This window comes from Natator depressus, chromosome 3, assembly GCF_965152275.1.
Source record: "Natator depressus isolate rNatDep1 chromosome 3, rNatDep2.hap1, whole genome shotgun sequence".
NCBI lineage: Eukaryota > Metazoa > Chordata > Testudines > Cheloniidae > Natator > Natator depressus.
Window position 1 is genome coordinate 56734577 of NC_134236.1, and position 16777 is coordinate 56751353.

Below are 16777 nucleotides of genomic sequence, written 5' to 3' on the forward strand. Positions count from 1 at the left end.
CCGCAAAGTGGGTACAGAGCATGACTTTCTCAAGATTTTCAGAAAAATCCCATGAATCTCAGGCCATCTGTGGAAGGCTGCCCTCTATTTCCCCTGCCAAAACATGACCCCATCTAGAGTACTGATACTTACATCTTACCACACCTCATTGTCGTCTCCAAGAAGATATAGCAGTGCAGAACAGGACCACATGAGAATTAAGGTTGATGTGGTAACCTTAGTTCCTGTGGGTATTGCTAAACATGTTTGCTAGGAAGTGGTGACACGGGTAAAACAGACCACCTCCTCCCAGACACAGGTTTTCCCATCCCAAACTGACAGAGTTTATTATCAAGAGAGCATTTCATGAGGTGAGATGGGGTGGATGCACAACATCTCTCTCAAACAGATGGGGAGTTCTTTTTCTGGATTTCCTCTACTGTTATGTCCGTTACTCCAAAATCTAGCCTTTGATTTCCTTATTAGAATCATAGAAGTTAGATATAGAAAAGACATAGAATCATAGGACTGGAAGGAAGAAGAAAAGGAGTACCAGTGGCACGTTAGAGACTAACCAATTTATTTGAGCATAAGCTTTCGTGAGCTACAGCTCACTTCATCGGATGCTGTAGCTCACGAAAGCTTATGCTCAAATAAATTGGTTAGTCTCTAAGGTGCCACTAGTACTCCTTTTCTTTTTGCGAATACAGACTAACACGGCTGCTACTCTGAAACCTGAGGACTGGAAGGGACATTGTTAGGTCATCTAGTCCAGCTTCCTGAACTCATGACAGGACCAAGCATTATCTAGACGATCCTAACAGGTGTTTGTCTAACCTGCTCTTAAAAATCCCCAATGATGGAGATTCCACAACCTCCCTAGGTAATTTATTTCAGTGCTTAACAACCCTGACAGTTAGGAATTTTTTTACTAATGTCCAACCTAAGGCACCCTTGCTGCAATTTAAGCCCATTGCTTCTTGTCCTTAGAGGTTAAGGAGAACAATTGTTCTCCCTCTTCCTTGTAACAACCTTTTATGTGCTTGAAAACTGTTATCATGTCCCCTCTCACGCTTCTCTTTTCCAGACTAAACAAACTCATTTTTTTCAATCTTTCCTCATAGGTCATGGTTTTTAGACCTTTAATCATTTTTGTTGCTCTTCTCTAGACTTTCTCCAATTTGTCCACATCTTTCTTGAAATATGGTGCCCAGAACTGGACACAATACTCCAGTTGAGGCCCAATCAGTTCAGAGTAGAATGAAAAAATTACTTCTTGTGTCTTACTTACAACGCTCCTGCTAAATACATCCCAGAATGATGTTTGCTCTTTTTTGCAACAGTGTTACACTGTTGACTCATATTTGGCTTGTGATCCACTGTAAGCCCTAGGTCCCTTTCCGCAGTACACCTTCCTAGGCAGTCATTTCCCATTTTGCATGTGTGCAACTGATTGTTGCTTCCTAAATGGAGTACTTTGCATTTGTCCTTATTGAATTTCATCCTATTTACTTCAGACCATTTCTCCAGTTTGTCCAGATCATTTTGAATTTTAATTCTGTCCTCCAAAGCACTTGCAACCTCTCCCAGCTTGGCATCATCCACAAACTTTATAAGTGTACTCTCTATGCCATTCTCTAAATCATTGATGAAAATATTGACCAGACCTGGACCCAGAACTGATCCCTGTGAGACCCCACTCAATATGCCCTTCTGGTTTACTGCAAACCCCTTTTAACTACTCTCTGGGAATAGTTTTTCAGCCAGTTATGTAGCCACCTTATAGTAGCTCCATCTAGGTTGTATTTCCCTAGTTTGTTTATGAGAAGGTTGAGAAACAGTATCAAAAGCCTTATTAAAGTCAATATATACCACATGTACCGCTCCTCTCCTCCCCCCACCATCCACAAGGCTTGTTACCCTGTTGAAGAAAGCTATCCGGCTGGTTTGGCATGATTTGTTCTTGACAAATCCATGTTGAATATTACTTATCACCTTATCTTCTAGGTGTTTGCAAGTTGATTGCTTAATTATTTGCTCCATTATCTTTCTGGCTATTGACGTTAAGCTGACTGGTTTGTAATTTCCCAGGTTGTCCTTTTTTTTCCTTTTTATAGATTGGCACTATAATTGCCCTTTTCCAGTCCTCTGGAATCTCTCCGGTTTTCCATGACTTTTCAAAGATAATCACTAATGGCTCCAATATCTCCTCAATCAGCTCCTTGAGTATTCTAGGATGCATTTCACCAGGCCCTGGTGACTTGGAGACATCTAACTTTTCTAAGTAATTTTTAACTTGTTCTTTTCCTATTTTAGCTTCATACTCAACTTCATTTTCACTGGCAATAGCTGTGTTAGACGTGCAATCACTACTAACCTTTTTGGTGAAAACTGAAACAAAAAAATCATTTAGCCGTTTCCACATTTTCTGTTATTGTTTTTCCCCCTCATCGAGTAACAGGCCTACCCTCTCTATGCCTCTAATATATTTGTGGGTTGTTTTCTTGTTACACTTTATGTCTTTTGCTAGTTTAAGCTCATTTTATGTCTTGGCCTTTCTGATTTTGTCCCTTCTTACTTGTGTTATTTGTTTATATTCATCCTTTGTAATTTGGCCTAGTTTCCACATTTTGTAGGACTCTCTTTTGAGTTTCAGATCATTGAAGATATCATGGCTAAGCCAGGTTGGTCTCTAGCCATCTTCCTATCTTTCCTATGCTCTGGGATACTTTGCTCTTCTGCCCTTAGGTTTAAGTTCACCCCATTGCCAGTAGAGAATTATCCACTATGGTAGATTCTTCAGTTTTTCCAGTCTAATTTTAACTAACTTAAGCAATGGGTGCTTCTCTACTTCCTTTGTAGTGAGGAGGACTCACTGTTGGACAATTGTCCCTTTCATTCATTTTGAAAGTTACTCTGGAAGGTGACTGAAGGTGTATAGTTATTTTTGTCTAGGACCTCATTGAGTAAAGAGCAGTAGCTGCTATTTTATTACATTTTTAAAACTAGGATGTTGGGTACTTTGGAACATATTATTTTTTCATTTATAAACCAGAAGGCCTTAATGAAACCTAAATTTCAGTGACAGGGGATGTCCCTTTGTACAGAGCAGGTCTTCCATTCCAGTTTCCATTTACACTCAGCACTCCTCCTTTTCCTTGAATATGAACCTCCTTAGCTGTTTCTTTGTCCTTAATTGTGATATTTTAAAATTAGAAGAAAAAGAATGAGCATAGATTTAGAACAGAAAATGTTGGCTACAAAACTAGTTATCACTGTGTTATGACAGTTTTTTCCCATTAGGACTTTGTTTTACAGGTGCTGAGTGCTTTCTTTTATATAATGTATAAGTTTTTGAGGTTCATGCACTGTCATATTTGTTATGACTGTTTCTTATTTTTAAAGAAACTTACCTTCTTATGGACCAAGATACAAAGCTCTTTTGGGTTGGAGATGCAGTGGAGAGTTAGCTGCACAGACAAAAAATGGCTAAGGTTTAGGAAGACCAAACTCTGTACTTCTCTGTAAGGCTAACAGCAGTCTTCGAAGGTAGTGTCTTCGGTAAAATCATTCATAAATTTAATTTTTTTACTTTATGAATAGATATTTGATGTGTTCTAATTTTACCTAATTGCTTCCACCAATGGATAGATTATAGGTCATATTCTGAGCTGTCTTTTTATCTTGAGGGTATATAATAATGGCTGCTTTTGAACCACTCAGTTTTTGAAGTTATTGGAAAAGTCATTGCATAGGGATCCTTAATTTTTAGTTTAAGGAATCTATTTTATATTTTACAAGCAAACATAAAAAAATGGCTCTCTAAGGTTCCAAGTACCCTTGCCATCAATTTACAATACATTTCATAATCAAATAATTACAAAGCAAGGCAACATCTTGCTCCCCTATGTACAACCACTATTCAGGAGGGGGAGAAAATCACAAACTAAAATCTTTCCAACCCTTGAATTCCTAGCAACAGTATCATCAAAAAGATGAGCTATCTATGCATTGTACTTGGGATCAGAGTAACAGCCATGTTAGTCTGTATTCGCAAAAAGAAAAGGAGTACTTGTGGCACCTTAGAGACTAACCAATTTATTTGAGCATAAGCTTTCGTGAGCTACAGCTCACTTCATTGGATGCATACTGTGGAAAGTGTAGAAGATCTTTTTATACACACAAAGCATGAAAAAATACCTCCCCCGACCCCACTCTCCTGCTGGTAATAGCTTATCTAAAGTGATCACTCTCCTTACAATGTGTTTGATAATCAAGGTGGGCCATTTCCAGCACAAATCCAGAGTTTAACAAGAACGTCTGGGGAGGAGGGGTAAGAAAAAACAAGGGGAAATAGGTTACCTTGCATAATGACTTAGCCACTCCCAGTCTCTATTCAAGCCTAAGTTAATTGTATCCAATTTGCAAATTAATTCCAATTCAACAGTCTCTCGCTGGAGTCTGGTTTTGAAGTTTTTTTGTTGTAATATCACAACTTTCATGTTTGTAATTGCGTGACGAGAGAGATTGAAGTGTTCTCCGACTGGTTTATGAATGTTATAATTCTTAACATCTGATTTGTGTCCATTTATTCTTTTATGTAGAGACTGTCCAGTTTGCCCAATGTACACGGCAGAGGGGCATTGCTGGCACATGATGGCATATATCACATTGGTGGATGTGCAGGTGAATGAGCCTCTGATAGTGTGGCTGATGTTATTAGGCCCTGTGATGGTGTCCCCTGAATAGATATGTGGGCACAGTTGGCAACAGGCTTTGTTGCAAGGATAGGTTCCTGGGTTAGTGGTTCTGTTGTGTGGTGTGTGGTTGCTGGTGAGTATTTGCTTCAGGTTGGGGGGCTGTCTGTAGGCAAGGACTGGCCTGTCTCCCAAGATTTGTGAGAGTGTTGGGTCATCCTTCAGGATAGGTTGTAGATCCTTAATAATGCGTTGGAGGGGTTTTAGTTGGGGGCTGAAGGTGACGGCTAGTGGCATTCTGTTATTTTCTTTGTTAGGCCTGTCCTGTAGTAGGTGACTTTTGGGAACTCTTCTGGCTCTATCAATCTGTTTCTTCACTTCCGCAGGTGGGTATTGTAGTTGTAAGAATGCTTGGTAGAGATCTTGTAGGTGTTTGTCTCTGTCTGAGGGGTTGGAGCAAATGCGATTGTATCGCAGAGCTTGGCTGTAGACAGTGGATCGTGTGGTGTGGTCTGGGTGAAAGCTGGAGGCATGTAGGTAGGAATAGCGGTCAGTAGGTTTCCGGTATAGGGTGGTGTTTATGTGACCATCGTTTATTAGCACTGTAGTGTCCAGGAAGTGGATCTCTTGTGTGGACTGGACCAGGCTGAGGTTGATGGTGGGATGGAAATTGTTGAAATCATGGTGGAATTCCTCAAGGGCTTCTTTTCCATGGGTCCAGATGATGAAGATGTCATCAATATAGCGCAAGTAGAGTAGGGGCGTTAGGGGACGAGAGCTGAGGAAGCGTTGTTCTAAGTCAGCCATAAAAATGTTGGCATACTGTGGGGCCATTTACCAACAGGAGAGTGGGTTTGTGGGGGGGGGAGAAAACCTGGATTTGTGCTGGAAATGGCCCAACTTGATTATCATACACATTGTAAGGAGAGTGATCACTTTAGATAAGCTATTACCAGCAGGAGAGTGGGGTGGGGGGAGGTATTTTTTCATGCTTTGTGTGTATAAAAAGATCTTCTACACTTTCCACAGTATGCATCCGATGAAGTGAGCTGTAGCTCACGAAAGCTTATGCTCAAATAAATTGGTTAGTCTCTAAGGTGCCACAAGTACTCCTTTTCTTTTTGTACTTGGGATGTTAACAGTGCTGGGCAAATTTGGAGGAGTGAATTCTAAAGTAGAGGAGCATTAACAGAGAATGCATACACACACATACACACATACGTGTGTGTGTGTGAGTGTGTGTGTTTAAACTACATAGCTTCACTACAGTTAGTGCTGTATGATTTCTGGTTCACACAGGAAATTTTTCACTTTAACATACACAAATATATTCTAGCAAGTTAACAGTTATATTTGTTTCAGAGTAACAGCTGTGTTAGTCTGTATTCGCAAAAAGAAAAGGCTGTAGCTCACAAAAGCTTATGCTCAAATAAATTGGTTAGTCTCTTAGTTGTATCTCTGACTTTGTGAACAACTATGCATCATCAACCATTAATAGAAAATTTTGAAATTGTTTGCAGCATAAATGTAGTTTGAAGCAGTTTTGAAGTGTCTGAAACAATAACTTGTTAACATTTTAAATTAAAGTGAGAGAATATCATGTAGTGAATTAAAGTCTGAGGCGTTCTCCCAGCTGTTGTGATTCAGAGTGGAGAAATTATATAAATGGGAAAGCTCTTGAACAGATTAATTTTTATTTAAAACTGAATTCATACAATTCATTTTAATAAAGTGATACCATCTTTTGAAGATTTGGGAGGTAGCAATTTAAACCTCATTACTTTTCTCAATTTTATTGCCTGAATTACAGATCATAATGTTTTAATTCACTTTCTGGAAATATAGAGTTTTCTAAAAACTTGACTTATGAGAGGCTTGATTCAACACTTCTTAACTAGCCAAAAGGGGAGTTTATCTTGGATAAATAAAAAACCTAAGGCTCCAATCCTGTGACTTGTTATGCACAGCCAGAACCCTGCACCTTGACCTCAACAGTGAGGCTGGATATGGGCTTACGGGTTGACCAGAGCACAGTCACTTATAGGATCAGGGCAAAGTGCCTAAACTTGATCTCAGAGATATGGTGTGGATTGCTATTTATTGGCTGAGCTTGCAAGACCCTACACTCGAAAGTGTTTGTATGTATGTAATGTGATGACTTTTGAACACTGCATCAAATCAGTTCCAATATTTCAGGGAATGTTATAGGCATCACTGGCCAGAATCCTACTGAATTGGGGAGCAATTGGAAAATTGAAAGAGGAGGTTGGGAGAGGGTAGAATGTGGGACACATGGAGTCCCTGCCATTGGTTTAGCATAACCACAGCTTCAAGCACCTCTGCTGTTGGTCAGACTTGTTGATGGTGCCCATTAACACCTTACAGAATAGCAATACTTTATCTAATCTCTGTCCATGCTCCCTTGATACGCTGAATGTTTTCTCACCCAGACAAATGATACGGTTGCAATGGCAGTGTGCTCATAGTCCCTAGCTTTGGGGGAGAAGAGGGACACTGGTATGGGGGAATGGACAGGCAAAGTAGTTCCTGGTGGGGAAGATAAATTGAGTGGCTCTGATATGGAGGAAGAGGACACACAAAATCCTAGCTTGGGGTAGAAAAAGGAATAGGAAAAGCTGCAGCACGCACAGATGCTGACATGGGAGATAATGGGAACCTGGGAATGGGGGGCAGTCAGAACTCATGTGTGACACAGAGGTCCATTGGTGCCAGCTGGCAAAAGGTTCACTACTCTGTGTCAGCAAACATAATAGGCCTGACAAACTCTTCACCTAAGACACTGCTTTCATGGTACTTATCCATAAATAAGTCTTGTAAGGTGTCAGATAAAAGCTGGTGTTACACTGGTCATTATTATCATTGTGAAAAGTATGTACTAATGATATTTAAAAAGTTATGTATGTATACTGATAATACAGTATTCCTGAGCTTCTGTATCAAGTACGAGTCACCTGCAGAGAGTGGTTTTTTCTCGGATCAGGAATGTTTGTGTATCTAGCTAACTGGCATATAAATTAAGCATTTAATGTTTCATGATGGGCCTCCGAGTTTGAACTGAATGCTGATAAAGAGCAGAATGGGAAGGTAGCACTCAGGTAATTCATGGTGGAGGGGGATGGAGGAGTGCAAGGAGCCCCTGCTGTGCAGTAAGCTCAGCCTACACAAGCTACAGAGTGTGCGAACCCCTAGCTTAATGAAGCCAGCTAATTTGTATGTGGCATGCTGACTTTACAAGATATGTGGTAGTACAAGATACAAATCATAGTTAAACCCTTTATAACTATATTTAAAACAGTACTGCGTCAAAACCCAATAATTATTCTGGTCCATTGGCTTTTATATGGCACAATATGATTATGCTGGTATTACGATCATCAATAAAAATTGTTACTTTTTTTTTTTACACATGAGCATAATGTAGTCCTGAACGTAAGGCGATCTCTTTCAGTAATGAACATTTTAAGTTTCTTTTGGTTACAAGTATGGTTTGTTACAGGCTGAGTCAAATTAAGTCAAGATCATCTTGAAATGTTACATTCTTGAATGTTTGTATTTCCAGGGTTTGCCAGGGCTAGAAGGTCCTCCCGGTCCACCAGGGAAAGAAGGTCAGAGGGTGAGTAAACTTTGTGAACAACTGGCAAGTGTGTGAACTGAGGTTAATGTGTTCTTTCTGAGCACCAATAAAAATAAGACTAAAAGATAGCAGCTGAGTATGAAGCATTCTCTCAAATTGAGCTTTGAAATGTGAGTTTTGTCTTTGTTTGAATGAGATTTACCAGTTAAACAATCTTAAATGTTTTAATGACTGGCAGCACAGATTTGTAGTTTGGGTAAAGTGCATCTGCTGTAATTTAAACTGGAAAAATAATAAAAAAATGATCTCAACTTTCAGTTCTGTTGTGAGAATGGAAGGTATCCTAGGGTACATATCATACGTCAGCGCGTGATTTTTATGCGAAGTATTATACTGCTTAAAGCTAGGGCCAATGATCAGAATATTATTGTTTTGATATGTGCATGTCACAGTTGATAATATCTATGCAAGAAATGGATAGCAGTTAGAAAGAAATAAGAAGCAACCAAGATGTGCTCAAAACTTGAAATGAATCTAGACCCATTTGTGAAATTTAAAAATGTTGGGTTAACTGGGTTTTTTACTCATTTTCTTGTGCATCTCCATTTCGTGGCTTCCTCTTGTACCAGCAGAAGTAGTAAAATACAAAGACAGATGCTGATCTCATAGTATTATGAGTGATCCTGAACTAGAAAATATTGGGAAAACTCAAGAGAGAGTTTGTTCTCATGAGATTGTTAGACCAATTCTAGACCAAAGTTTGGATAAATATCAGATTTCTTAGCAAACAGAACTAGTGTGACTTTCTGAAGTTTGTTCATTCACAATTAATTTTGGCCCAGTCCTACAGGGCATTGAGGCACTCATTTTTCAGAAAAGTTAACGGGAATCACGATGTTGAGTACCTTACTTTATTGGGTCCTTTGTGAACAACCTTTCATTAAAGGCATAATGCTGATTGGTAAAGATGTGATGCTGTAGCCTCTATACAAAGGGGTATTTCTTTTCAGGAAAGCAGTCCCACTTACTTCAGTGGAACTATCCACAGGCCTGATCCTGGTACACAGTGATGTGTGTGGGAATGTTCTAACTCTTACTGTTATGCAGTTAAATATGTGAGATATGGCAAAGGTCTGCTTGTCCATTTTTTTACATGCTCTAAATAGAAAGTTTTTCTGTGGAGTCTCAGGTCTGCAAAACTGCCAGAATACTAACACTTATTTGTCCCTTATATTCAATAATGTGAAAGGCAGACGATGGTGATTATCTGAACTTTTAAAATGCAGTTATTTTGTGGTGCTACTTTTAGGCTAGGACTATAACATTATGTCCACTGCTAGAAAAATGAATTGTAGCTGTATTCTTTTTGTTATTCAGGGAAATTTAGTGAGAAGATAGATTTCCCTTAGACACTTATATTTCATACATAACATTAGCTGGTGTCTTTTCCAGTGAGTAGTAAATAGACAATACAGTATAAACAAAAGTGCTTCTTCCCCTACTGTCACAGCCATGCAGACAAGTGTCTTCAGCCAAACAACAGCAACAACATAGATGTGGACTATGCCCTCTCTCATGCGCTTCATATTAATGTAAAGCGAATGGCAATACTTTCTTGCCCTGCACCACCCAGTATAATAATAATTAATAATCATGCATCATTGTGGTAGCTTAATTTAAAGAAATTTAAAAATCTGGAAATGCAGAAGTTAAGGTTTTTACAGCCACAATAACTCAGGCCTTATCAACACTGAGATTTTTAGCCACTGTTATAGTAACACTATTGTGGGTGCATGTAATATTAGATATGGTATATTGGTGTAAATCAGCAGTTGCAAGTCTAGGGTCTGCACCAATGCAGCTACATCAGCATAGCTAACTGGATGCTAAAAAAGCCTCGTGCATATGAGGTCTCAATCAGGTTGCACATCCTCTATATATGGTATTACGTATTGACAAACAAACACAAAACTATGTTAAAAGAATGTTAAGATTGCAAAATCAAGTGCTCAAGATTTAGGAAATAGCAGAATTAAGGTTGTACATGCAACCTTAATCCGTTCTCTTCCTGCATATGGATTTTGGATGCACTTTTTAATTATTGTGTCACATACTATTTTTAAGGAGACGTCTGCTTCTTTCAGTGCACAGGAAGGACAAATCAGTGGTTATTCAATATTTCTTTTTATTTCATCACTCATGTGACCCTGTGCTTCATTTATTGCACACCATCGAAACCTTGCACTTAATACAGAATTATTTATTTCCTGATGAGCTTTCCTCTGGAGCTCAGAACCATACTATAAGATCTTGTCTACACTACAGAATTTTGTTGACAAAAATCAGCTGTGGTCGACAAAACAGTGGAAGTGTACACACTACAATGTTCCTTCTGCCAACAAAACTCTCCTGCTTTTCCAACAAAATAAAACCACCTCAGCAAGAGGCATAGAGCTTTTTGCAGCAAAGTTATATCGACAGAGTGTCAGTGTAGACATTGTGCTTGGTTATGTGACTGTAAAATGGCCTCCAGGAGATGACCCACAATGCTCATTCTGGCTGCTGTGGTCAGCAGTATGAACTCCACTGCCGTGCACCCAGGTACACAGGCATCCACCCCTCCCCTTTAAAGGCCCAGGAATTTTTGAAATTCCATTTCCTGATTGCTTGTCATGGAGACCTCACATCACATTTTTCCAGCTGACCATGGCGGCTCCACGCAGCAAACGCTCTCCTGCTTGGAGTACATGTGAGTTGTTGCATCTCATAGAATCATAGAATATCAGGGTTGGAAGGGACCCCAGAAGGTCATCTAGTCCAACCCCCTGCTCGAAGCAGGACCAATTCCCAGGACCAATTCCCCTCCCATCTGTAGGGAGAAGAGGCTGTGCAGTCCCAGCTCTCCTCCAGCCGTAGGAACTTTGATACCTATGGACAGATTTCTTGTGGCATGTTGGATAAGGGCTGCAAACAGGTCATGCATCAGTGCTGTGCGAATCTAAAGGAGCTGAGGCAGGTATACCAGAAATCAAGGGAGCAAACCATGGGTCTGGTGCTGCACCAAAGTCTGCCGCTTCTACAAGGAGCTGGACACTATCTTTGGTGCTGACCCTACCTCCACCACCAAGAGCCCCACTGATGCTTCAGTGGGACTGGAGACAGCGGACTCAACCCCGGGGACAAAGTGGTGGATGAGGAAGTCGAGTTGGAGGATGAGATGGGCCAGGTGACAGGGTCGTCCGGTGCCATGATGAGCCAGGACCTCTTCTTGACTCAGGAGGGTTCAAGCCAGTCCCAGAAGTCTGTCCCAGAAGTCATGATGCAGGAGAGGGGAGCTCTGGTAAGTTATCTTTTTGAGATGATGCTGCTCGGTTACAGGAGGTAGAGCTGTCCTTTGCTTTGTTATACACTAGAAGTGGGCTAAGGAATAGAAATGTACATGACTAGCTGTGTTTGCATCTGCTTCACATTCCCCTATGCAGCTACACAGTAGGAGTCCTGTGGAAAAGTGTGTTAATGGACACCAAGATTACACAGAAATCGTCCAGAGATATCTCTAGGAAACTTTCCTGGAGGTACTCGCCAATCATCTGCTAAAGTTTTCTTGGCAGAGGTGCTTTGTTCCTTCTCCCATTGCCTGTTGCCATAGAAAAAGTTTCCTAAAATCACTTGGGCAGGGACCAAAGCGGTGCACAGACATGCAGCATAGGGACCTGGTCTGATGCTACACGCATGCAGGAGTCCACCCTTGTATCCTTGCTTACCCTCAGGAGTAAGATATCGGCTTCAATGACCCCTGCCTATGGAAAATGGTGGCAGAATTTACCATTTTGCCCCTAGTTTCTTGCAGTGATCCCCTTAGAAAGCCTCCTAGACCTTATGACCCATCTTGAGTGACCCCCTGGCCCTGTCCTGAACTCACCATGTTTGGGTTGTTCTCTGAGCTATGTGCTTGCCAAGGTACAAAGAGAAACTGATTCCTATTTTAAAAGAGGTGTATTTTACTATAATGATTCGATGCTGTGAGTTCACTCACAGTTATGCTTCTGTTTATTTTTTCTTACGTTTAGGCAGATGTGGCGTTCAGGGGAACCCCCTACACACCGGTGGAGCACTTCCACCAGATAAGGAAGTGATGAGTAGCAGCAAGAAGGACATGTTTCGAGAAGTGCTCCAGTCCTCAGATGCCGAAAAACAAGAACACAGGACATAGAGAGAGACTGTAAATGAAAATTATAAAATAAGCAGGAGAAGAAGGAGGGCTAGAAGCAATTTTTAATGGGCCAGGAGTGGATGATAAAAGTGATGGAGGAACAAACAGATGTTGAAATCCCTAATCGCGCTTCAGGCAGAAAACATTCATGCTTGCCCCCCGCCTCTGCAGCTGATACAGAACTGCTTATCATGCCCTCCCCAAACTCCTTGCATCTTATCATGCCCTCCCACACATTCCTTGCATCTTCCCATCTCAGTACCTCATTCACTCCACCCCTTCAGACAGCTTCCAAAATGATAGCTGAAGTTGCACACAGCTATGAGAGCCTACATCAGGACGCTGTCCTTTACTGTTACTTCCCTTTACACCGTTTTCTGTGTGTTCTTAATTAGTATTTAATAAAAACATGCTCTCTTAAAGATAATCTTTATTTGTCTCCTACACATAGTGGTTGCTGCTGAAATTAATACAGTGGCAATTGGAAGATTTGCAGACTACAGGAAGCAATCGTCAAAATTTTCATGCAAGGCGGCAAGTTAACAAAGCATGACAGAATGCTTTACAGAAAGACATATTACTGGTACTCGTTATCAAAATGGCTCCTCAAAACCTCCCTGATTCGAATATTCCCCAGTTTTGCCCCTCTAGTACCCTGGTATCTGGCTTCTCGGAATTAGCTGCCAGGTGATCTGCCTCCATGCTTCACCTCAGGGGAAACTTTTCACCCTTAACCTCACAAACATTATGCAGCACACAGCAGGATGCTGTGACCATGTGAATAATATCGTTAGTTAGTTATCCATAAAGGCAGTGCCAGTGAGCTTTTAATCTGCCAAATGCACATTATATGGTCATTCTGCACCTCCTCAGCCTATTGTTGAAGCTCTCCTTGCTGCTGTCCAGGTTCCAGTGTAAGGCTTCATGATCCCTGGGAGTAAGGGGTATGCTGGGTCTCCCAGGATCACTATGGGCATTTCAACACCCCACATTGGAATCTTCTGGTTTGGAAAGTAAGTCCCTGCTTGCAGCTTTCTGTACAGGCCAGTGTTCCTGAAGATGCCGTGTCATGCACCTTCCCTGACCACCCAGTGTGGATGTGAGTTAAATGACCCCGGTGATCCACAAGCACCTGCAATATCATAGAGAAGTACCCCTTTCTATTGAGGTACTTTGTCGCAAGATGGTCCTGGCCAAAATTGGGATATGCATGCCATCTATCACCCCACCACAGTTAGGGAATCCCATTGCTGCAAAGCCATCCACTATTTCACACACATTTCCAAGAGTCACAGTCCTTTGTAGCAGAATGTGATTTATGCCCTGCACACTTGTGTTAACGCAGCCCCAACAGTGGATTTCCCAACTACAGATTGATTTGCGACTGACTGGTAGCAGTCTGCAATTGCCAGCTTCCACACAGCGATCACCATGCACTTCTCCACTGAGAGGTCAGCTCTCATTTGGGAGTTCTTGCACTGCAGGGCTGGGGCGAGCTCCGCACACAGTTCCAGGAAGTTGGCTTTCCGCATCTGAAAGTTCTGCAGCCATTGTTCATCATCCCAGACTTGAATAACGATGTGATCCCACCACTCTGTTTTTATTTCCCAAGCCCAAAAGCAATGGTCCACCGTGTACAGCTGCTCCATGAATGCCAAACGTAATCTGGTGTTCTTTCTTTCGCTGGCACACAGCAAGTCAGGCACCTCGGATTCCTGTTCAGATTGGGAGCTCATGATATATTACATGACTAGCCATAGAGAGCAGTGCAGGATCAATCCTTTCAGACAGAGATGGCAGGTGCACAGTAAACAGGGACTGTTGAAAAATGCCACAAAACACAGTTGGAAGTCCACGGAATGATGGGATGGAAAAAATCTGGATCATGGGATGTTGAGCCTGCACCCATGATGCACTGTGACTCACTCTGCCTTCCCACAAGCGATCATAATTTTACCGGTTTTTGATGGTCGGTGTAACTTGCATCGACAAAACTCTGTAGTGTAGACAAGACCTAAGAGTGCTTCATGAACATTAATGTTTGATCTTCATAACGACCTGCTGGGTTAAATAGTATTTTTGCATTTTACATATAGGTACTGCAGCACAGATAGCTTAAAGCCAAAATTGTCAAACGTATTCACTGACTTTGGCTGCCCAACTTGAGACACCAGAGGCCTGAGTTCTTTGTTAGTTTTTTGTTTTGTTATTTTAATATTTGTATGCCACTTTATATGTTCAAAGCACAACTCCCAGTGACATCAGTTACAGTTGTGAGTGCTCAGTCCTTCTACAAATCAGGAGCCATATTAGATATAGTGGTTTGCAATAGAAGTGGAAGGAGATGTTGTGTTAATTGGACCCCACATAGGCCATAGAACTTCCCTAAAATAATTCTTTGAACTAGAACATATCTTTTAGAAAAACATCCAATCTTGATTTAAGAATTGCCAGTGATGGAGAATCCATCACAATCCTTGGTAAACTGTTTCAAAAGTTAATTACGCTCACTTTTAAAAATGTATGCCTTATTTCAAGTCTGAATTTGTCTAACTTCAGTTTTCAACCATTGGATCTTGTTCTACCTTTGTCTGTTAGAATGAAGAGCCAAAGGATCAAATTTTTGTTCACTTATAGACTGGGATCAAGTCACCCCTTCACCTTCTTTCTGTTAAGCTAAATAGATTGAGCTCCTTGAGTCTATGACTATAAAACATGTTGTCTAGTCCTTTAATCATTTTCATGGCTCTTCTCTGAAACCTCTCTGATTTTTGAACATCCTTCTTGAATTGTGGGCATAACAATTGTGGACATAGTATTCCTATAACAATCTCATCAGTGTAACAATCTCATGGGATGAAGAGAGAGGAAAGGGGGAAAAAGAGGGATAACTCATATTTTGCATAAAAATTGAACCATGTATTTGATATTGCTTTCATGGTGAAAATTTTGATATCATCTAAGATTGCAAAGCTCAATTTACCTGAACTATGAACAAATACTGATTCTCTGAGTATGCATATAGTTTATTTATGTGCTGAATTCTTCTATAGCTGACTCTACCACTCTGTGCTGAAAATTATTTAGCAAGAAGGCACTGAATCAGTGTCCCAGAAAATGTATGAGTCAGTTCTTGTAAATTACTTACAGTGGGGTGAGAAATAAAATTGAGTTCTGCACACTTGGATTAATAAACTCTTTCTTGATTGGTGTTGACTCCTTTCTCCATGCTTCAGTTAGGAGCTCAAATCTTCTGGAAAGATAAAAATAATTTTCCTTTGAAGTTGCTCCTCTTTGCTCTACGTTGTAGGCAACACTTTTCTTGTTTCTGTAGGTCTGTTCTGAGTAGAATCCTGGTGCCTTCACTTCTCTCTTCTGTGGATTTTTTTCTTAGTAAACTTTTTTTATAGCCTGTCTGTAGAAAGGTACTTCCTTGATATTTATATTTACACATAGGTACTCTCAGCTTCTCCTCCAGACACACACAAGTGTATAGGTCAAATTATGTTCTCTGTTACACAGGTGTAAATTTGGAGTAACTATATTAATTTAAATGGAGTTACTCTGGATTTACAAATCTGTAGATAAGAGCAGAATTTAGCTCATTGGGTTTCAGTCTTTGATTTTATTCAGTAAAACAGTGATGCTGGAGCGTTTGAAGCAAAACTGATTTTCTAAAGCCTCCATTTTTAGTTCATAAAACAAATATTACTTTTTCTACTGAATTCTTTATGTACACTTTGCTCCCTCACTTCCCCCCCTGTATCCTTTAGGTACTCATCTACTATGTCAATTAAACAATCTTTTTCTATTATTCTATATGGTAGAAGAACAAGTGACTTTTTCTTTCCACTGAAGTGAGGATGCATTGTTTTTGCCCTTCCCCCCAAGGTTATAAATGTGAAAAGTATGGGAGATATGTCTCCATGGCTATATATGTTGTTGGTAAAATAGGAGATCTTTCTTGCTGTAGATACACACAAATGCATTATTGTTAAAATTGAAATATGATTAGTAGACATCTTTTCACCCACGTAAAATGTCTGCATTAAAAATTTTACATGCATGTGCAGTAAGAATGATACACAAGTAAAAATAAAGCCCTTAGACTTTACCAGCGATGTGCAATTTTAGTTTTATCCCACTTATGTGAGTCTTAAAATGCTTATTGACATATCTGTAATCATTGCTTACTAACACAAGATAACAATATCGCTGAAACAAATAATGACTACAAGTTATTTATATGAAGAGCAAGGGGAAATCAATAAATTATTAAAATCATTTGTTAAC

The 16777-nt window shown here is 40.3% G+C and overlaps 1 protein-coding gene across 1 annotated transcript in view; it reads left to right on the forward strand.

The window, feature by feature from the left end:
• Positions 1 to 16777, forward strand: part of COL19A1 (collagen type XIX alpha 1 chain) — a 315358-nt gene that overhangs the window by 168961 nt on the left and 129620 nt on the right. The window contains exon 16 of the mRNA XM_074947919.1: positions 8257 to 8310. Coding sequence (XP_074804020.1) covers positions 8257 to 8310 — 54 coding nt within the window. The remainder of the gene's footprint in view (positions 1 to 8256; positions 8311 to 16777) is intronic.